The 24024-nt window shown below is 42.9% G+C and overlaps 1 protein-coding gene across 1 annotated transcript in view; it reads left to right on the top strand.

Annotated features, from left to right (window-relative positions):
- The window catches only part of pcdh7b (protocadherin 7b), a 102003-nt gene extending 79874 nt beyond the window's left edge, over window positions 1-22129 (top strand). Inside the window, 2 exon segments of the mRNA XM_026353306.1 lie at window positions 16506-16524; window positions 17730-22129. Coding sequence (XP_026209091.1) covers window positions 16506-16524; window positions 17730-18202 — 492 coding nt within the window. The 3' untranslated portion in view covers window positions 18203-22129.
- The last annotated feature ends 1895 nt before the right edge of the window (window positions 22130-24024 follow it).

Genomic DNA, 24024 nt, shown 5'->3' with positions numbered 1-24024 from the left:
CAGAAACAAACCAGGCAATCATTATCTCCCAAGACCAGAGTTGGCTCCCCCCCACCCCCTGCTTTAGACTGTGTCAGATTCAGATCAATTTAAAACGCTACCACCGGCACTCACATAGCATCCCCGTTTCTTCTGTTCAGATTTGAAGACTAATCCCATACTATAGGCCTAATACAATTAAATGGTATTGAAGTGTTGCATCGTTTCATACATCATTTCTCATCCAGGGAGTGATGGAGCCTGCTGTTTGCCACAGGCCAGAGAGAGACATATCAGTGTGGGTGAAAAGGTTATAATTGTGGCTCGGGGTAGGGCCAAGAAATGAATCTTGTGGTCCTCCAAAGTAAGAAATCCATGAAAGTGCATGTATATATTACATTCATCTGCTGGTAAGAATCTTGTATTTTCATGTATGCTCTTGTAATTTGACTAAGACTGATGTTGTGGTTTAGTAAGTATGATCCAACAGTCCTTTGTGGCAAAGATTAGTAGGTCTGTACTTATGAGGGGTTAAGAAAGGCCGGAAAAGAGTGCTGCAGAGAGGATTTGTGATTGATTCAGGACTTATTTGTAACAAACAATATACATAGGGTCAGTTGCTTTTCAGTGTTGCTTTTAAGGTTGAGCTATGCAGATAGTTCAGGTGGTAGTTTATTCGATGACGTCCTTACTTGGACTAATGTGTAGCCGTGCGTTCAAAGCTCTATACCAAAGGAGCTATTCATAGATGAGCATTCACAGTTTGAAAGATTTAAAATATGACTTAGAGTGCAAAAGTGGTCCAAGTCTGTTTTCAAGGTCTGCCCACAGGTCCAGCAGGTGATTTTCAGCCGACGGCAATGCCATTCACAGGTCCTCCATCATTTTGTGCCCGCTGTCAGTGAGCGGCTGCACGCTGTGCCCTGACAAGACAGAGAACATTCATAAAGTTCCTGCAACGTCTCAGCAACCTTGACAGAACGTGATGTGTGTGTGTGTGTGTGTATGTGTGTGTGTTTTCCCCCCAAACTTATCTCCAGAGGCAGGAGTTGAGGAGAGTTCCGCTGTTCACAAGTAGCCTAAGAGCACCTGCCACATTCACGGCGCAAAGACGTCAATAAATCTGGCCGCTAATGTACCGCAGAATCTTTCTCTCTCACTCTCTCTCTTCCTCTGCCTCTAATATTAATGAATGCCAGCTGAATGCTGCCATGGGCAAAGATAGAAACATGTTCTTTCCACTGTGCTAACATGAGCAAGGTTATAGCTTCTTCTTTATTCTGAAATGAACTGGGAAAGAGCACACTTGGCAAGCAAAGGTTTATTGCGGAGCCATGGGTAACCATTAGCCGAGTTATAGGCAGGAATAAATGACTTTATCCATCCAGGATGGTTATTATTGAAAGCTGAGCCAATGAAATTCCCAGCACCAGGTAAGTAGTTCTGGGCTAAATGATTAAAAGCTGTAATGAAGAGAAATAGTCCACACAGTGATTGAATATTAATGAGCAAAACCAGTATAAAAATACACAATTCCACTTTTTTGACCCAGTATGAGAGGATAGAAATTGGTTTACAGCGGATGAAACCTTGAGGCTATTTTTAGAGGCCGCCTTTGCCTGCAACTCAGCAGTTGTGTAGCAATGAAAGAAAATCTCTATTCTGTATTCTGTACTCTTCCCCCAAAAGAAATTGTGATAATGAGACCATGTGCCCATTAATATTTGATGCGTCTGAATGCACACACTCACACAATCACACCCAGTCCCTTAAAATACTATACATAGCATATACATTTGAAGCAAAGCCCAAAATGGGCACATATAAGATGTAAAGTGTAGTGTGTGTGTGTGTTGCTTAGCTTATACCTAACCACTTATTTCCCGCCACTCCATCTCTCTTAAGAGGGAACATCAAATAATCAGGGAGTGTGTGTGTCTTGATATACTTGGCCTATATCCTGTTGTGATAGTCACATGGTTTCTCTGAGACAGCAGCCATTTGTTACTGTCCTTTTAATCATGCTAATGCAACCTCTCTTTCTCTTGCCGAATCCGCCCAGAATCACTCGCGCACACAGACACACACAGAATGGAAAAAGAATGGATGGCCCATAGTCCCTAAAGGCATATGAATATCTTAAGTGCAAGAATTCTATAACTCCGTCTTCGCGTGCCTGTGGGTACACTTTACACACAGTTGTACACATATTCACATGAATTGATGCACATATTCATGCACACAAGCACAAGAAGAATAGAAAACTGAGATGCTGAAGTATTGAATCGAATTAAGTGGTAATTTTGTAGCACCAGAACGCTGCCACTGTCTTTTCCTAACTCCTTTTTCTTGAGTGCTGCACTTTATTAGTATTCCGCTCAGACGTTACTCCGCTTTCTTCCCCTTCTCCCTCACTCTACCACAGCTTCTCTCTCTCTCCTCCAGGGAGTTGAGCCCAGTGCATGTTAAGTGATAGGGCTTCAGAGTCTTACTGGCAGGGCTTGTGGGTGCCACAAACAGCGCCGTGTACGAACAGTGTATGGGGGTAAAGCGAGGAGAGGGACCCTTTTAGTAAATCCGCCCACCCATGTAAAAATGATCAATCTCATGAATTTGCCAATAGGGAGTCTTTGGTCGATCAGCAGAGACAGAGGAAGATAATGAGAGAAATGGAGGAGAGTGAGGGCACCAAGAGAAGAGAGGTTGGGGCCAAGGGACTATAGGGACAACAGGGAGGTAAAATTCACAGGTATTGAAGAAAAAAAAAAACGAAGGAAGATCGAGTGAGCATGAGAGAATGGATTAGTGAAGACAAAAGAGCAGGTAAGCCTTGATAGACAGAGCAGCCATGAGAAAAAGAATGTGAACATCAATGTCTGCTCAGATAGGAAAGAGAGGAAGGAGGGTGGGTAGGGGGAGAGAAATGGGCCATGTTTTTTCCCCCTTTCACGCTTTATGTCCCCTGTCTGAGAGCCAGCAGCCCGTTTTGGCGCCATCCGAGCAAGGTACATGTTTGGGGTTCTTTTTGTCAAGCGTGAGCAGGTCTCGGTGAGGTAGTGACAAGAAAGGTGGATGTGGTGGTGGTGGTGGTTGGGGTGAAGCGACTGAAAAAGTGCCTGTCCTAAATTCAAGACCTGGTATAGCCTAAGGGTGATTCCTCCAGTATCAGGCAGTGTGGTATGTAAATGTCATAGAACTCATCCGAGCGAGATGCTGTCTTTTACTGTTTGTTTGACAAGACATGACAGGTCGGGGAGGGGGGGGGGGGGGGGGGGTGCATTTCTCGGTTGTGGTGGTGTCAACATGAACACATTGGGTTTGACATAGACGAGTACGGGGTTGCTCTTAAATGCAAACTTTCACAAACTCCCTAACTTGCATATACTAGAAAAGAATTACAGTGCTTGACCAAAGGTACAAAGACGCCCCTTTTCCACAGTTTTATACCTTTGGCGAGAGGCTCTTTGCAAAAGTTGAAGGTAGTGTTAAGAGAACGACTGGGGACTGACTGTATACATCACATCTGCTCTCTGTGTGCATGTGATTGAGAACAGGGTCAGCAACGCTGGATAGGTGACTCAGAGAGCGCAAGAATGGTTTTGTGGTTGTTCAGCAAAAGTCGGACCTGTAGCTACAGTACAGTAGTTCCTTTTTATAGTGAAAAATACTTTTCCTTCATTATAAAAACACAAGCACGAATTTCACCGCACGTGTCCACTAACAATTCTGTGAACAGAGCTGACATTATTCAGCTGGAGTCTAAATAAGTGTACAGTGTGTGTGTGTGTGTGTGTGTGTGTGTGTGTGTGTGTGTGTGTGACCTTAAAGAGGGGAGGTTCAGAGACTCGCAGCATAAGTAGAAGAAAGTGAATAATTCTTTAAAGTGTAGCCCAGGGCACATTAGCATGTGCGCTAGCTGTGGCAGCAGCGTATGGCTGTTTTTTGTATTATTTTTTATTTATTTATTTTTTTTCTACCAGCACTTTTAGCACACTCTGTTTGTCAGAGGGAGGCATCATCCTTTATCGGCACATTTCATGTTTCCCAGAGGACACTGTGAAGCGGGTGATATTATTGAGGAGCGCTGAGCCTTATTAAATTCCGAAGCATATTACCAGTCTCTCTCTCTCTCTCTCTCACCACTCACTGATTATGTTTCTCTCTCACTCTTAATTTGGTTGCACACTTCACTGTGGCTCAACAAGCTCCTCCTGTTCCTCTGTGAAGAGGAAACAAAGGAAGTAAATACACATTATTACTTTTTTCTTTTTTTTTTTTTTTAAACAAATGGCACTCATCAGGTGTTAAAATAAAATGCCCTTTTCATAGCACTAGACCCTCATATGACTCACTTGCTTGCTCACCGTGTGTGCTGTAGTGTAGCCTCATCTGTTCTGCCGAACTCTCTGTGAATTTATTTTCATCAAAAGACAGAGACAATGCTAATCTTTCAACCAGTGAACTGGATAGAAAGCAAATTCTCTGTCAGCTTTGCTAGGATTAAGTTGGGAGTCATCAAAAGGATTGTAGCTTTTTCTTTTCGCACTAGCTCTGTCCATAGAAAGTGATAAATCCAGTAGTATTAGTTTAATATCATTTTATTACAACTTCTTGAAAGCTTTCTCCATGATAAGGGCTTTAATGGGTCCTGAAATTAGTTGCGGACATGTTTCTGGTAACACAGGAGCATGTCCTGTAAGGATGATAATGAGGGTGAAGTGGTCGTATATCTTCATCCCAGGCATAAGGAAATGCATATGCCTGTGCGCCAGGTGTATTCATCAAACGCGGTTCTTGCCATTTTTTTCATGATGCTGACATGGGTGGTGATGCGGCTGCAAGGAAAGCCTATTTACATATGACCTTGCATACAGCAATTGGTGGAACTGGGATTCGCAGACTTTTATTTAGCTGGAATGATGTGCTTTTAGCTTGGATGTGACAGCAGAATATGAATATGAATGAATAAAATCTGAAAAGAGCGGTTGAGTCAGCGCGCGTTGTGATATTTGTGAGGATTAGACATAATGTGTTTACTAGTTTGACTGCTGACTGTATATTATGTCAGTGGACGGTACACTATGTGTGGGCTGCTGGCTTTTTAAATGCACATAGTGTCGCTCTATTTTCCATATAGGATTGTTCTCTAGATATAAATAACAAGCTGTCACCAGAGACCAGGGTGAGATCTGTTAGTGTCACTATTGGGAAAATAATAAATCAGCCTCACTAGGACACAATTCATGTTTTGTGGATATACACAGAGAGTGGTAGTAAACACTGATGTGAGTCAGTGGTGAAGGTTTGTATCTTGGGGATTGCACACAAACAATAACAATGGCCCTTGAGGAATACCACCATCTATGAACCGTGGCACAATACCCTGTCGGCATCCCTCATACATAAGCCACACAGCATTCAGTCAGAGACAAAGGAGAGATACATAAGCTTTAAGAAGTTCATCATTGTCACATGCCTGTGTGTGTGTGTGTGTGTGTGTGTGTGTGTGAAATAGGGCTGCTGAGACTGCCTGATGTAATGAAAATTTAATGCGGAAAGTATCCTGTTGGCACTGCATTTTTAATACGGGCTACGCATATGCAGGAATTGTCATCTGTGCGCTTCAATACCACATCGTGCACAGCACCCATACGACATTGCACCTTCGGGGTGAACTCGTCCGGATCTGCTTCAGGTATTTCAATCATAGAAAAGTTCTATTTGTCTATTGAAACACTGTGTCTGACCGAGCGCAGAGGACACATGAAAGAACACAAACACTCCATCACACTTCTGGTGTCTGGTGTATGTTTTATTTTTATTTTTATTTTTTTTGGTTTTCTATTCTCCTGTAGGAAAATGAGTCTGGCCTTTGGGTCTTTATTGCCCTAATCTGCAGTCCAGCCTGCACCTCTCTCTCTGGTGATTGATATTTGGAGACATCGGTGGGACAAAAACAGTTTGAGTTCTGACGCTCATGAAAGACCCATCAACTCGCCGTCGATCAATGTGAATAAATATTTCCCACAACCCAGAAGCATTAGAATCAAGGACGGGAAAAAAAAATGCAGACAGAGAAAAGAGGAAAAATCAATTGGTCGAGAGCTTTGCTAAAAGGTGGTAGGGAGGTGGTGGTGGATGGGTAGAGAGGGTACAAGGGGGGAAACAGGCCTGTCAGGCCGGGTGAATAATGAAGCATGTTGTCTATGCTTCAAAGGCAAAGGAGGCAAAGAACAGTGAAGTCATATTACATCCTCCATGCCATCCCGTGTCAAATTAATTTAAGGTGCAGAATGAACACAGGGCTTTTGAACCCCTCAAGTATTAATTTACCATCATTGAATGTGTCTTTAAGCTGCGATCACTTACTGTACGCTAGAACAAAAATATCAGCAGGGGTTCTCAAGGCTTGCTGATCGATGCCAACTTTTGCCTTTTAAAACAGGCAGGTTTAATGCATTTCCTTGAGGTCTAACTGTTAGTTTGAGTGCATCATCTGTGTCACTGTGTATTGTTTTTGGAGTCTATAAACTAAAATTGTTGATAATTGTAGATAATCTAATATAAAACTCAAGCTAGCTCTAGCACAAGACTCAACATCAATCCACTCTGCTGTGTCCCCATCCCTGCTCTACAATGTGGTCCCATATACAGTATGATTCCTTCAAGGTTTTTGCTCAACATTGGATTTACTCGGGCATCCTATTTAATTAAGTTCACCTTTAAGTAATGTTAATGAAACTAAGTGATCCCATGTTTGTTGAAATGGACAGAGTGCATTCGATATCTAGATTAGACCTTACATAGTGCTGTATTTTAGTGAAAGGGTTAATTACTGGACCTCAGTAATCTAATATGTAATGTGGCTCTTTTAAAAAGAGCTTAGAAATTAAACTTCCAAGTTTTTTTTGTGCACACTAATTCGGACAATCTACTGCATCTTGCTGAAAACTGACTTCAGCTCTAATTTAGTGGTGGTGTTTATGATCTTTATCCAAAAAACAAACAGTGCAGTTAACATAAGTGAGGCTATAAAGAGAGAGAGGCTCTATGTGGCCTGCTTAAAGCCCAACCTGTCCAAATTTCATCAACCCATGATATGAATCTCTTTTACCCTGTCTGTCCGTCTCCCTCACTCACTCGTTATTTTGATAGGGGATCCATTTGGATTAAATTGACTCATTTTGTCAGTGGGAATCGAAGCAGGGAAACTGAAGAGGGAGAAATGGGCAAGGCTGCTACTGCTTTGATCCCGACAGGCAGCGTGAAAAAAGTGCATTTCATAAAGGATGTTCGCCTGTGATGAGCCCGACAGAGTGACAAATTGGGCCCCTGGTGCTTTAAATAATACACCGTGTATGGCTCCAGCCATGGCGCTGTAGTTCTACATATATTTGCTAAACTGGCCTGTTAAAAAGGGTGTGTATTTTGGGTTGAAAGAGGGGCATGGTTACTGACTCGAATCCCGAGTAAGTTTCACTTCCAATCATCTCCCTTTCTTGTTCATCCGTGTGATACATGTGAATGTTAATGGAAAACTCGCTTTCAAGTGTCCACTTGCATTCAAATCTAGATTTGGAGCTTCAAGGATAGGAAGCGACTTTTGAGTGATAACTGAAAAGAGACTTGTCTCCCTGTGGCGTTTGTTGCTGGAGAAAGAATCATGCCCTGATGAATGTTTAAAATGTGGTGTGCCACTGTCGCTGACACTCCCTTAGCTGGTGAAGCAAGGCAAGAAGGAGGAGATAGTGAAAATGTTCTGATGGGCTTTTTGCTTCTTCACCCTGCATAATTTGATCTAGCCTGAAAAAAAAAAACCTCATTGGGATGGAAAGAGGAGGTGTATAGGGCACACGCAGCTTGCATATACTTGCATTGACACATGCATGAATACAAACACCTAAGGGTAACTGAGAACTTTAAAAAGGTGTAATCCCTTTCAAATCAGCAGTATGAGTGCGGTTTTGAAGCACAAACTACGTAAAGACATCTAGGATGACAGCTGTCACTAGGTTTCATTCATTGGAATCGACGCTTGTAAGCATTTTAGCCATCTGACAAATGCTCATGTGCAGATGGTCCTTGTTCATGAGAGAAAATGTGGAGGTGGCATGACCCACAGCTGAGTCTCCAGTCAAAGATAGAGAGTGAATAGGAAGGTGACAACACTGTGCTTCTCAGCAGTGACAAATCCAATATACTGCTCCAGGAGGGAACAAACTGTGGCCTATCTGCGAGATAGTCTATAATCCAGGACACCTTGGCGTTATCAGGCTGTATCTCTCTGAGCTTCTGCCTGAGCAAGAGTGGCTGGATAGTGTTTAAGACACTGAAGAAATCAAAGATGGCCTGGCTCCCAAGCCTGTCTTAGTGGGAGCAAATCCAACATATGATGACATTTCGTCCATGTATGGTATATCTGGACATGTTTTAAACATATGAGCAGTAACAAACTGAGCCTATCAAGACCCCTTCACCAGATGTCTGGTGTCGAATGAGGCCTTCATGCTGTCACCAAAGTCTGTTTCTGTTCTCAAACACTGTGGGAGGTTTTACACAGCAGAGGCACCCTGGTCAGGCTCAAGGATACATTAAAGAGGTGCCGGAGAACCTATTTGCTGACTGGCACATCCTTTTAGCACTTTCATCAGAGAGTGCCCTGTGCAGAGCCATTTGATGCAGTTTGTTTTTAACCTTCCCAGTAGGTGTTCTATCTGTCCTGGAGAGAAAAGTCTCTAAAAAACCTTTCTGATCGCTTGTTTAGTTTAGTCCCTGGTCATCACACTGTAAAGCTGTGTGTAGAAATGTGCTGTCACGTCCCAGTATGTTATTAGGTTTGCGAATTAAACATCAAATGACCGAAACTACAAGCATCAGGTCCTAGTAAAGGTTTACAGACAGCTCTTTCTGTAGCTTATTACAATAGACGTGAGGTCAGCGCAGCAAATGTCTAATCTTGAATTCAGTCTGTGACATTTCTGGTCCCGTTAATGCAAAATGTTACACCCACAAATGCAAACTCAATAAAACAAAAGTAGAATTTGCACATGAAACACACCATGATCAGCTTTTCTTTTTTTTTTCTTTTTTTTTTTTTAACCTTCCGAATCACAGAAAACAGATCCCTCTGGAAAACACGGGCCCTGGATAATTTGCCTTTTTCTACCCTGGAGTGGAGCTCACTGTGCCTGTTTATGAGCCCACATGCCGAAAAAACTGAAAGCCTGTCCCTTGAGGTCAGCATAATTACCCCCACCACATTTCCACCACTAGCTTTCCATTAAGGTCGTGACTCACCATGCCCGGCTCGCTCCGGCCTAGAATGTGCTTCAGCTGAGAGCTAATTGCTACACTCAGGATGACAGGCTTGGTAGATAGCAGGTGTTATTTGGCTGATTCAGAAGCTAACTAGCTAGCCCGCCACTTTTAACTACTGCTCACAAGTGGAAACGTTGTTTTAGACATCAGGTGCTGAGAGAGTATATTATAATTAGACGCACGAAGCCATTCGGATGCAAATTTACAGCTAATAATTCGTCTTGTTAAGTATTCACAGTTCAATGTGAGGCATGTTCTGTGCAGTCACAAATCATTTTAACTCTTTCAGATGCAGAATCGCCCCCAATGCCCCGTTTTCAAATGATCACATCTTCAAAATGGAGCCCTTCTCGATGTAGAGCTGCAGAAGGCTCCATCCAAACCAATGATATAGATGTTTTTCTCCTATTAATACAATCGGTAAAAAACACAAATCACACACCCCCCTTTTTTTTTTTCTTTTTTCTTTTTCATTTTGGGGAGGATTTAATTGAAATTGTATTTTGACAAATAACCATTTAATGGTGTAAAACAGACTATTGTGTGAGTGCGCCTGGGAGTGTGCGATAAGAGTAACAGTGGAGGAGAAGCAATAACACTTCTTTTTCTAAAGACTGGGAAGAGAGAGATGGCGTGTGTGTGTGTGTGTGTGTGTGTGTGTGTGTGTGTGTGTGTGTGTGTGTGTTTGACAAGGAAAAGAATTTAAAGGAATAATAAACAATAAAAAAAAACACACACTTTAAAAAAACAAAAACAAAAAACGATTTAACCAGTTGCTCATACACTCCCAGTAGCTCAGTAAGCGCCCTACCATTTTCTATCCAAAACTCTTCATCCGTAATCTGTGTTTGTCTTATCAAATAATACTGTGTGCTTATCTTCTTGTCTGTGGCTGGGAAGGCCAAGCTCCACACACACACACACACACACACACACACACACAGTGCATGCTGAATGTATGATTTGCCACAGTGCAAAATGCAGTAGTATCCGTGCGGCGGGAAGACGCACGCCGCGCGGACATATTGTTTTATCGGTTCCTAGCAGTGTTGCATGCGTCCACCATAGCAGAGCGGCTAATGCTAATCCTCACTTCCAGTGTGTTCTCTCCGAGCTTCGGTGCCGCACTGGAGAAAACACATAAACATGGGGAGCAGGGTGACGCAGTCCTTTATTTCTCCTGTAATTGTTTGTTTGTTTTTTCCCAAGCTCGACTGCATCACATGTACAAGAAATGCGAGTTGTAGCTTGCAAAGGTGATGATAAGCGTATTGCTTCAAGGGCCGATGGCAAAAAATCTCCTTTGATTAAATATTCGGTGGATCTCAGAACAGGGTTAAGAGGTGTTTTCGAGTTAGGTGTTGTCTCAACAGTGTTCGTGTGTGGCAGGAAGCCAGCACCATCATTCTTATTAGCAGAGTGGATGAGTCACTCGGCTTCTCTCCTCACCGCATCATCCTGCTGTTGTTCCACTTATAGATGTGGTGAGGGGTCAGAGGTGCTTTAAGGACACAGTCTGCGGTGTCTGTGGATGCACCTGAGAGAGAGAAAAGATGCTTCCAGTAAACACGACAACCACCTGCTTTATTTCTCCTGCACGCGCAAATATATATACACGTCGGCGAACGTGCGCGTGCAAGATGAATGAGGAAGCATGACGCGCAGGGACTCTTTATTTATGGGGTCTTCTGCTTTATGTGTGCTGGCTGTTCAAATGGACAGAGAAAGGTACTGTAGAGAGCTGGGGGGAGAGGACTTGTGAATAGGGGGAAGTGGCACGTTGGATAACAGGCCGAGAGATCGTCACCAGAAGGAAATGATGCTAGTTAATCTCTCCTCAATGAATTACCTCAGGAGCAGGCTGCAGTACATTCGATGTTTTAGCATATTGATCCCGCTGCAAGAGAAAAGCAGCCAAATCATACCCATAACGCCAACCTAGGGTGTTATTGTAATGCTAGTTAACATATAGGGAGCAGTGACAGGAGAATGGAAAGGATGTGGTGCTAAGATCTGCCTCCAGAAAGCTCCAACATTTCCCCTGTGAGTTGTGGAGACTTTGTTCCACGCAGAGGTTGGGCATCTCAAAAAAGCGAGTCAAAAGGAGGTGACAGCTCATTACAAAACTCGATCAAGGGCTCTGTATCTTTCCCCTCGCTCCCTCCTCTCCCCGGTTTTTCCTCGCACTCGTCCTGCACCTCTCGCTGCCTGGTGGTGGTGGTGGTGGGGGCTTCCAGATTATTCCCTTAGTTGCCCTCGCCAGGCAGTAAATACTTCAAGAAGCTCCGGAGGCAGAGAATGGATCACCTGCTGCCGCTTTTTCAACAGCATTCCTCCAGCTGGCCTATGAGCAGCAGCAGCGGCGAAGCAGAAAGGTTACTGCAACGTGGAAAGATGGCGGTTATGAAAAAAGGGCAAATGCAGGTCAAGTATGCGCACGCAGGGAAGTGCCGAGCACAAACAGTCGTTTCTTGTGTTGCAGATCGGCGATTAACAGGAACGGCATAATTTGCTAGTGGCCTCCTGCGTAAGAGACGTTAACTGGACTAATAGGGAGTCCATGTTTGAACTAACTTAGTCTGTCACTGAGAAAAATCTCCACTGCTGACGTTAGTGCCATCAATTAATGCCGTTGCTAGCGGTGCACGCCATGACTTGCATTTTCAAAGGTCACTGCTCCCCAGGACTTCCCCTGTTGTTCTCATCCCCCCACCACCCCGCACCACCGTGTATCTTCCTCTCTTTTCTGTCCCTCCCTAATTGTCTGGCAAACATCTCAGCAAGAGAAAGACAAACATGGCTTTTTCCTGTGGATATTGTTCTGTCTGAACTCGCCGTCGCGGCATTAATAATTTAGCACCTATTCTTTTTCTCGCCGCTCCTTTTTCTCAGGAACACTACCTCCCTCACCTTATTTTCTCCCGTTAGGCCATTATCCCTCTTTTTCCTTTTTTCACTTTCTCTCCGTTTCCTTCCTCTCGTTCCCCAAAGCCACCTTTAGCTGCGTGTGTGTATATATCCTGAGACGCTGACTGTCTGTGTGCCTTTGATGCTGAGGACCTCTCGGCTGCGAGGCGATGCCACGGGGGTCCTGCAGAGCGAGAGAGCCAAACACAGGAAGACATGCTCTCACACCGTAATTAGTCGGCAAGTTTCACCTAATTAAATGGGACCCTATTAGAGGCGAGAATGGGTAGAAAGGGGTTAGACGAGAAAGACGAGTGCAGAGCAACTGCGGAGAGAACGCAGCTCTCCTCTGCATCGTTTTTTCGGTTCGAGTTACCTCACCACCCCGTTCTCCTTTATTTTTTGCAGCACTCTTCTCGTATCGCTTCTCATTTCTCCGCTTTTCATTCTGCTATTTTTCTCGCTCAGAATATGGTTTTTCGGGATAAATATTTCCCCCTCTCCTCTGCCGCACAGCGTAATCTTGTAAGACATCCAGCAATGTACACTGTCATCTTCAAGCTGATTGCTCCGCTGTACAAAATAGATCGTTCTGTACAGGAAGGTCTGTGATGGTGGGGGTGGAGGGGACGGGGTGCGAGGCAATCACGAGCCCATTTCCAAGCTGGACTCACTGTTCTCACACAGGCGCGCTCTCATGCCTGCCTCAGTCCTGGAAACTTTCCTTTTCCTTGTCTTGATTGAGAATGTCGAGACGTCCCACTCTGGGCTTCAAACTGGAATCATGTGGTTGGGTGTAAATGACATTTGGAGGTTAAAGTGTTTTTGTTTTTTGTTTTTTTTAGGTTTGGTAATGTGTGGAATGTGATGGAAGTAGATTAGATCGAGCTAGTGGAGAGATGAGCGGCGCCTGGCATCTTCCTGGACACAGGACTGTATTGTCCGGCAGGTCATTTGAAACCGTAATGAGGTTAAACCAAGGTCTTCGGATTAATAAGTTAATGTGAGCGTGTCATGTGCCGTGGGGCTGATGTGGCAGTACGTTACCGGGGGTTTATTCACAGTACAGTACTACTGTTGTCAAAATTCCCCATATCATCACTCCCTCTCCTCCTGCACTCCTGGTCCGTCCTTTCTTCCTCTCTTCTCTCCTTCTCTTGTCTTTGTGAATGTCCTCAATTCTTTCTCCTCTCCTCTCCACTGCTCTCTTTGGCAGTGTGTTTGGCCTGTGACGGCCCAGAGGCAGCCATGCTGTCTTCTCCACTCAATCTGCTGTTACCCTTCTCCCGAGCCCTGACCCTGCTATACTCAGCACACACACACGCCCTCTCTCTCTCTCTCTCTCCCTTATTCTCTGTCTATCCCTTCCTTTTTGCATCATCCCCATCTTCATCCTCTCCCCCATGCCCTCCTCCTATCTTTCTGCTATGACTCCTATCTGCTGTCCAGCCAACTGCAATGTCTGTCAAAGTCACCACGAACACACACACACACACACACACACACACACACACACACACACACACACAAAATGCATGTGGGAAACATCACCTCTGTTTTGTTTTGTCTTCCTTCTCAGTCTTTTTTATTTGTGTGTGTGTGTGTGCCTCTCTCTCTCTCTCTCCTCCTCTCCCTCCATTTCTTCTCCCAGTGCCTCAGCTGTTTGGATTGAATCTGCCGGCTGGAAAAGAGAGGGCAAAAGGTCGTGGAGCTTCAGACTGTGTGGCAGAGTTTCATAGTGAAATGTAGACAGAGGAAGGAAAGGAAGGATAGGATGGTGCGGAGGACGATGCAGATCAAAAGTGAAGGAGCTGCTGACGTAGATGAAATTCAGACTGGCAAGTGGACTCTTTCGACATGCTCCAGTGCAAACGCAGCGCAGCGCTACGTCTCAAACAAACACACTATAAGTGTAATTGCCCAGAAATGCCCACGCAACAGGCATTAGCTCGCATATGCCCGGAAGAGATGACAGTCTAACTGCATTTTCTTTTTTTTTCCACCACTGTAACATCTTAGTGAGCTCTAAAGACACCACATCAAATTGCTACTGTACCCCGGCAGTGGAGGTTCTTTGAAATATCCCACAGCGTAAGCCAGTCAGCTGATAGGGTAGCTGACTAAAGCCAGCTAAGAAAAGCCACAGCTCAGCCAGTGCAGCCGCTGGCCCACTTTCAGTCTGCTTTGTTTCACAGATGAAGAAAGTCTTCACTACATAGACTCTTTAAAAAATCACTGCATGCACACGGTGCGAGGCGAAATATCTCGGAGCACGGCTGCACAGCGGCGTCTCGATGGGTAAACGTCACTTCGGCAGCACCGAACTTTTGTTCATATGGAATTACATCTCAGACAAAGCTGCTGCTCTTCCCGTTCTGCCTGCCGCTCCTCTAACTCACCTGCCAATCATTCCCCGATCCGCCATCGCCAACCCCTCACTCACTCCTCCAGAAGCCTCTTATGAGTAAATTTTAAAGAGCTCTAATGGATTTCATTGTGGTGCTATTATGAGGAGCCCCATGCTTAGCTGAAAGCATCTCTCTTTCATTGACGGTGATAGTGAGCCATGCCTGTGGCAGCCAGACAGTGCCACTGTTTTCTGGCTTTGTGTCCCCATGTAGCAAGGCCTGAGCCCCGCAGGGACGTAACCTGGGATGGAGATGCCTCCTTGCTTGGCTCTTAATGTTGCATGTAGGCTTTTTAACACAGCACAGTGACCTAATTGTATTGTGTTGTGTTGTGTCTGATACTGGGGGCTCGCTGGATGCTGGTGACTAGCAAAAGCCTGCTATTGTGCCATGGGTGCTTTCCTTTAAAGATGTTTTCTACGTCCTGATTTCAGAATTGGATGTTGAAAGGGTTTATAGATATGTATAGAAGCAACACTGCGTGTCTTCTCTATAGAAACATTCACAATAGATTTTTTTCTCAGTTATATCCTGTGTGTCAGCATTTACTCAGTTCTTCCTAATCTTACTAAAAGAATTATGACTGTTGATGTTGAGTGGACATTAAAATTAATTTAGCATCACCTACACCTATTCCTCAGCCAGCAGGTTAAAGTACTTGTCCAGACTGAACCCAGATGTAGAGTACTTAGGTTGTAAGTGGTTTTAAAGTCCTCATATTGATGGCCCAACCTCAGGGGATGGTGACACATTTGAAGAGCGAAAGAGTATTTTTGCTTTGATATAGTAGCCCAGTTCATTAGCTCAGTGGGAAATGTCTTCATTTTTAGCAAGCCTGCAGAGTCAATGGACCATGGCTAGGAAATAATCAGCTTCCTTTCAGTGCGCACAACACACAGAGCACCGACTAACTGCCTCAACAGCTCGTCGTGCAGAGCAGCAGAGATGTGATGCTGAAGGTTGGCTGCTTACCCACGAGGGCTGGAGGAAGCAAGAGCCCCCTCCCCGACTGATTTTTCTTGTTTGCTTGAATGTGACCGGGGCGAGGGGGCAATTGGATGAGCGTTCAGGAGCGCGGTGCCGCGGCCTCTCGAAAGCCGCTGTGCATTGTGGGTAGCCTAATGGCTCAATTGTAGGTGTAAATGAGCAAGACAATCAGCACCTTGCATCCACTTGTCTCTTTGATGGCTGCGTTTGTCAAGTGGCAACAGAGAAAAAGGATGGAGAGGAAGTCGGAGACGTCTTTTCTTGCCATGCCATGACCACAAATATAATTTTCATCAAGTCAGCTGACATGTCAACTGTAACTTCCATTACATCTCTCTGTTTTGCTTTATTTTCTTTGCCGCTCGTCTCGTTTATTAGCGATTTATATGTCATTAAGCACAACTACTCAGTTGTTTGGGCTCACTAATGACAAAAAAGTTATTTGATTTTTCTGGTGAGTGGCAGTTTCCCCCTGAGGCACTGGCTATACATTGCAATCATTAGTTGATGCTTTACAAAGGTAATTTGTGATATGAAAATGGATTCTCATAGATATTTAGGAGAGATAAGATTCCCAGCAGCGTAGGAATGGCACTCTTGAAGTAACACTGAAATGTTTTGCTGCAAGTTTTTCAAAGTGAGAGAAGTGATTTGTTTGTAGGACTACAAAAGACTCTCATTCTGTTTTTTTTTTTTTTTGTCCTGTCTCCTCTTCCTTTGCTGTCCTTGTCTCAGCTACATTGTGTTCTCAGTCATGTGTCTGCTCTGCATAACACTTCTTTGGCGCCTTGTCTTTTAGTCATAGAGTCGATTGCTGCTCATGGTTTTTCATACAGTAAAAATAATAATATTTTATTGCAAAACATAAAGAGTGATTTCTGTTCTGTTCTATTTTTTCTTTTACAGGAGAAAAAGAGCATTAAAAGTAAGCCATGGTCCAAACTCTTTTTTTTTTTTTTTTCTTCGTCTTCTTTTTTAATATGGGCAAAGGCATGCTTGGCTTGGTTTGCACTCACCCTCGCTTTTGCTTGATTTTGTTTTGCCATACTTTGCATCAGGTCATGAATAAATTACATCTAACATAGCATCTCTATAACACTGGCACTCCTATTAACTCGGGAACTGTGTAATAGCTAAGCATTCGGTCAAGGCTGTGGAGCAGCATCCTTCTTTCCTTCTGTTTGTCCCATATTGAGCCAATTCTTCAGCTTTGGTTTGCTGTGTTTGGGGGTAATTATCTTTCCTATATTACAGTATCCACTGACAGTAGTCAGTCAAACCTGTTGTCCTGGTGTAGCATTGTAAGCACATAATTTGCTTTCCACAATAATACAGTAGACGTAGTTAATCTGAGGCCAGCGCCCAGTTAGGTAATTGGTTAAGACCCCTATTAGTGGATTTAAGAGGATATCAGGGCGCCTGAGCTATTAAGCTACTTAGATCAGAACGTGATTGCCGTCTGTCAATCACCAGATAAGAAAACTGGGTGTTGTTGGTGCTCCTAACTCACAGGAATCCTCACCCACGCGCATCGCAGGCATACACTCAGAGCAGGCCTAACTGTGCAAAGTAAATTTGCCATCAGAGCAAACTTAAAAGCACAAACTGACCTCCTCTCCCCAACCGCTGCCCTCCTTCCTCCCTTCCCGTCCTCTCTCAGCACAAACACGTTTTGAAGCATGACATTATTTCAACTCTGATTCACGCCACTATTTTTTAGTTTGAGGCTGTTGTCGTAGCCAGTGGAGTCGTCTTTTCATTGTTGTTTTCTGTTACTGTTGCTGTCATGTGGTATCGGTTCTGCATGAAAACTAATTTTTATCAATACAAGCTAGTGGTGATAAGATTCTGAACTTACTTACTTTAGGTGCCTGGTAATCATTGTGATAAGTTTTTATTGTTTTTTTGCCTTCTCCATTAACATTCAGATGCGGTGAAGACCTAAGTAGGGAGAGAATACAGATTCACGCATCAAAGAATTCATAAAAGCCAAATCATGTAACACATATCACACCAAACACTTAGCGTTAGGACATTTATTTAGTCTAAAATGTTAGTTCATCATTAAATATCCCACTTTTGTGAAACAAACAGTATCATTCACTGTTTTTATCTCTTTGCTTCCTCTAGACTCCCGGCCCTTGCCTGACGTAGCCATGACTGGCAAGTGCACCCGGGAATGCGACGAGTACGGCCACTCGGACTCCTGCTGGATGCCTGTGCGCACGTCGCCCGAGAGACGGCCATCCAAGTCAACAACCACCCCCCAACAACCAAAGCTTTCCACTTTCATGAGCGGCAACGGCAGCGGCAGTAGCAGCGTTGAGCAGCCTGGCAGCCAAGAGACCCTCGCCATGGCCGCCATGGCCAACGGAGACCCCACCGCCGCTCACATGATGGGCGACCGCAATCGCAACCTGCTTAACAAGAAGATGGCCTCCTCCTCCTCCTCCTATGAGGCGTTCGGCTCGCCTTCCTACGGCTCGGCAGGAGGCGGGGAGGAGGTGCTGGGCCACCCCACCGAGGAGATCCCTCTGGCACCTACTGGGGAATACAAGCCCACATCATGTGGTACTCTGACAAGGCGGGAGGTGTACCTGTGAGCTGGGAGGTCTAGACGCACCTGCTGTGCCACAACACATTAAAATACTAAGACTAAGCATAGTTGCTTGCCCATCACCTTTACAGCTCTAGAAGCTTTTAGCTACCCTTGTTCCATGCAAGGTAGGACTAAACTTTGTCCAAAGACTTTTACAACAGCTCCTTAATGAAAAATCTAAGTGGAAATATAAACATCATACCGTTTTCAAAGTGCTAATTCCAGACATGCCCTGGAAGAAAGGAGGAGGAGGAAGAACTGTTGAGGGCACTGATCGGACTTGAATTGATTCTGTTCTACTGGCGAGTTCGGCTCTTGGGACACAATCTGCCGCCTGACAGTCAATCTGTAAAATAATCATCTCATTTTACATATACAGTACATGCATGCATTACCCTGTTATCCATGAAGGCCCTATTCCTTGACGACGACGCTGTATAAAAAGAGACCACTTCTTCAGTTCTTTTCTACGAACGATGTACATGTGGACTATTTTGATTTCAGAGTGTATCTAGTTATGCCTTTTTTAAGTTCAGAAGAGTGCAACGCTCTGGCCACGATGTTCTGTGGCTGCAAGAATATATTGAACGTAATGGTCTCTCACACTGGGCTGTCCGTGGATTCTGTCATCTTGACTGTCTGTGATAAAAGTTGCTCAACTCAGCTGACCAAAACTTGACCGTATTCCAATGTTGTGCGGACGGGAAAGACTAAGCTTTAAATATTCAGCCCAGAAAACAACATTTCTGTCAGTCCTCTCTTGAAGTGGAGATTCTTGGACAGAAATTACACCCAGTGGAATTTGTTGTGATAACCCCCCCCGTTGGTTCAGACCACATCCCCAATGTTCATACAATGAACATCATGACTGATTAACTTAGGAGTGTGCACACACACACACACACACACACACAGTGAAAAGTCATACATTGTACATAAATACTGGACCACAGCAACGATACTAACTGGTCTCACGCCCCTTTTGTCTCGCTACCTTTCCTCAGTCTCTCGTTTTTTGTGTCTACGATTGCCGAGATTGAGTCCAAACCCTCTTTAAGAGAGGCAAGACCTTACAGCCGTGACCTATCACCTAGAATTGGCTGGCATGTGTGTTCATGGTTGTGCATATATGGATCGCCTCAGTGGGATGCTACTGTTTATATCGATACTACACTGTTTTTCTCATACATACATACATACAGACACACGTACACATAAGTACATTTCTTTAATTGGGGTCAGTGGCACTGCTGTACTGATGAAAATCCTGGCTAAGCACAGTTTGTGGCATGCCAACATTAAAGTTATGGAGGTGCAATTGAAATTTATTATGTGTATGGGCCAGTTATGCAGTATATAATAGGTATGTATAGGCCATATTTAGTGTTTACTGTAGATGTACACCAGTGATAGAGTTGGGAGGGTGTAAACATGGCCGAGCTGATCCTATAACAGCTGCGAGGACAGCTTCTTATCGTTATTCCTTTTTTTGTTGTGTGATAGACCGAGCAATAAATATCATAATGTACATGTAACCGACAAGCATCAACATCTTTTCCACTTCTTCTCAAGCCTCACACATGACTGTCCGAGAGTCCTCTTATCACTAGTACGTGTTGCTTTTCCATAGTACATGGCGATGGCATCTTTGAGCACGAATGTAAGAATCAGCTCAATGGAGAACAATCAAAAAGCAACATCTGAGAGAGCAGATACCAGGAAGTGTTTGGATAACAGGCTGAGAGAAAAAAAAAAAAAAAAAGGGTTGTCAAAGTGAAACCAAAGCTTCGCAAGCAGGTTGAAGCACCACCACCCCCCCTACACACCGCCTCATCACACACAAAAATAGCTTTCTGGAAGAACTTTGCTTTAAGTACACATTACATGAAGATTTTTTTTAATGAAGGAATGAGCTCAAGTGATAAGAATGTGATGTCTCAACTCAACGTTGGTACATCACGACTTAAAGGCCACTTACACACACAGATACACACACACATACAAAACAATGTTGAGATGTTGTGCCTCCCTGTCTACAGTGATTTTTCTTTTTCGCAGCTACAGAGGTACAAACTCTCATGACTGTAATAAAGCAAAAGAATATCAGATGCAATGGAACTTTTTGTATGTTAGCAAAACCCCTTTGGTTTGACCGGAGCTGCTCTTTCTGCAATCCGGCAATCTATAGTCTGTAAGTACTACTCGTTGTTCGAAAGAAAGTGCTCCTATACTTATCAACTGTATACATAAATATTTACTTTTTACTGCACGTTTAATGGGAACTTACTTCACTTATTGAGAAGGAACAAGAAAAAAAAAGTAAAACAAAATGTACAAAAAAAAAATGTTATCCCTGTAAACATGGAAATTCACCTTGTTGCTTGCTTTTGTTATACCTAAAGAAACATTTGTAGAACTTAATACATCCATTAAGACCATACATACCACTGATGTTTTTTTATACATAAACTGTCATTGTCGTCTCTTGCATCACCCCCACACGTTTCTTTTCATCAACTACATACCTACAACGACATATGAGATTTGCAATTTTTTATCTTCACATTGTATTTTACTTTTTAATCCCATATTTCAATTTGTTACACAATAACAATCAAAACCGTGGAAATGATCATGACAATGTACTATGTGTTCTCCTTTTTTTCTTTATCTGGTGCCACTTTGTATATTTAGAGTGCTTCTGAAAAAGAAGAAAAAAAACATAAAAAAAAAATACTAGAGTGAATGCAAATATGCAATGTGCCTTTTTATACCGATTGGTATGATTAAATGTTGGTTTGGAACGGTGCATAAACAACGGCACGCTTTACAAATGTAGATGGGATGGCATTTAAGAATGGACTGAAAAAGATTTGCATACAGTATCTTAGATGAAATCCCATGATGTCAGAGGCTTCTCGGAGGGTGACTGGTCAAATGTCAGTGAGCCAATAGGTCGGATACTTAAATGACTAGTGTTCCCTGGGTTCAATTATCTTGTTGAAACATCCATTCCTAGCATAGTGCATTACCGAATGACCTACAGGTACATTCAAAAGTTGCTTGTTGATAGTAATAGTAATGATAATGGATTTTTTGTCGTGTTCCACTCATGTACACGTATGACATCAGAGGTCAAGTAACCTTCTTTGTGCATGAAACAAGTTCTAGGACCGAGTATAGAAGCATAGAAAGGTAGAGGGGGGTGGGGGGGCTTGAAGACATTTGACTTCTCAGAGTTGAGGGAGCCTAGAGATAAAAATGCTAATGTGACAGTTTACGAGGAGGAGTGGAAGTGGGAGAAGAAAAAAAAAAAAAGCTGCAAGGGAGAGTAGCTGACAGGACACACACCTCACGATGTGCCGAGCAACACAACACAGCAGCACAACGGCAGTCATACGCAGAGTTACAGTATATGCATATCAGTAGATGATGATACCCTGTCCTGCAAATAGGCACAGTGCCGTAGAAACTGCGAGGCGATGCTCAGAATTTCAACATCAGATGACGTGAAAACAGACACTGTAAAAGGGAGGAAAGGGAAAAGAAAGGAAAGATGCTGAAATCTGGACTTTAGCATAATATGCTGTAATACGACAGAAAACACAAAGTATGCAACAACTGTCATCAAACTGCCTGAGGTGGGTGTTCAGCCAGTGCTCTCCTCTATCCGTACAGCATTCACAGTGTGTAATGAGATTTGTAATATTAACCATTACTATTTGTCCTGCGACTTGGATGTTGATATAGAAATTGAGGAACAAATTTATCATTGTTTAATATGAGTCACTATGCACGCAGCTTAGCTGAACATGGCAAAGTGTATTGAACGCAAGTCCACTTCTATTTATGAGATATTTTACATAATTTAATTTGCTTTTGTACAGGTTTGTGTAAATAAATTGCTTGTCATTTTTGTCTCTGCAGAAATTAAAATATAACATGTTAAAACAAAAATGGTCCTTTAAGTTTTTTGGAGTTTTTTTTCTTTATGTGTACGCTTGTTTTGAATCAAAAAGCGTTAATTTAAGAACCTTTGTTTACAGAGCATCACTATATTACAGTAAAGTGTTTTTTCAAAAAGCCATAATGTAACTAAAACAATTCATTCTATCTATTATTTCAATCATCTTACTCAAGTCAAACATCACTTGGACTGTTTCTATGATGTAAATAAAGGTGTATAATATTTTGTTGCACGTACAGAGTCAATTTACATGTAGCATTTATCTCAGTGTATAGTAAAGAACAATTTTCTTAAATGAAATATTTACTTATACTGATGATATTCCAAGAAATTAATCTATACTATCCAAAGCAATAGTATTTAAAGCTGCATAAATAGATTTCTGACCACTAGGGGGCAGCAAAACAAGCTTAGGATTCAATATCAAAACAATTACTGCTTTATAAGATTCAAAGATTGTTTGGATGCTTCTTCATACGTGTGTTCAAAATGGGGATCATTTGAATAATGTGAACATTGCATAGGTGACCATGACATTTGTTTTTACTTTATGTGGTACAATCGTGTCCGTAACTTAAAAAAGTCTGTCCTGTTGTCCTGAAATGTCATCTTTACATGTATGTTTATTTGTGTGCGTGTATGCAGCTCATTTTGCCTCTACAGAAGGAACTGTATGGTGCAGATGTATGAGGTGATTGCAGTGCAGGTAATTACAAATCCATTGCACTCCATTCCCTGTGCTCTGATTAACAACATGCCACAGCCTCTCCTACACCCGGAAATCGCTAATGGTGTCTCAATAGAGAACTACAAGGAAATGCTAAAATGATCCTCAAAGTTTGTGTAAGTTGGAGAAAGTTTCTCCCTCAACTGTCACATCGATATTAGACGACATACGACTGCAACACACACACTGTGCGGTATTGTATCATATCATTCCCCACATTATTAAGTGTTTTTCCACAAGGCTGGAAAGTTGTGTTTATGTATGAAATTCAAAAAGAAGTGTGACGAGTCTTGTTTTTTTTTCATGTTTGTCTTCAAAAGATGGCATTTCTAAGAAATACTAGGTTTGAATCATGTTGATATGCAAATTGTCTCACTCATTTTCTTGTCCTCTCTGAAGCAGCTTGAATTGCCTGGCACGGAATAATCAACGGGTGGCATTAATTTTTTTCTGTTGAGAGACAGGGAAATTAAGACAAATTATAATGAATTAGAATGTAATTAATGTTTAGGCAATGCATACCAATGATTTGTGAGATTTTTTCTTTTTTTTTTTATGAATAAAACATTGCATATTCTGAATAACATAAATAAGAATAAGTTTAGAAAAAAAAACATTTGTATCTGCTTTGGATGTGACACATATTCAACAGGCAATATTAAGTTTTCATTATAAATAATATATATATTAGCATTTTGATATTCTTTCCTGAAAATATTCATTTCTTGTTATGTTACTTTTGAACAGATCGGGTTATGCTCAGGTTGTGGTTGTAACAGCGTGGGAGTAAGTATCACAACAAAGTGCTGTACAACAGGTTTGCGAGCACCTGATACTTTTCCATTGGCAGCAACAAACCCCCTCTGGCATCCATCACCAGCAATCATATCTGACATCGCCCTGTTATCACCGGTCACCTGCACAGTTGCAAACAGGCTCCTACACATGAAAGGTCTGGTCATGCACTGACGTCCCACACAGGTTTCGCTGCAAGAATACAAGCCCTAACAGAGGCGTAGTGGAAACCTCGATAATAATCGTGCATTCACCTGAATCAAAGGTCCGCTCTGCAGTGGTGTCGTGTTCAACCACCCTGTGAGGGAGGATAGCGTGGGGCAGACAGGCTGATAAA

The sequence above is a fragment of the Anabas testudineus genome, chromosome 18 (assembly GCF_900324465.2).
Source record: "Anabas testudineus chromosome 18, fAnaTes1.2, whole genome shotgun sequence".
NCBI lineage: Eukaryota > Metazoa > Chordata > Actinopteri > Anabantiformes > Anabantidae > Anabas > Anabas testudineus.
The sequence above is the reverse complement of the archived record's forward strand: the minus strand, read 5'-3'. Positions and strand labels throughout refer to the sequence as shown.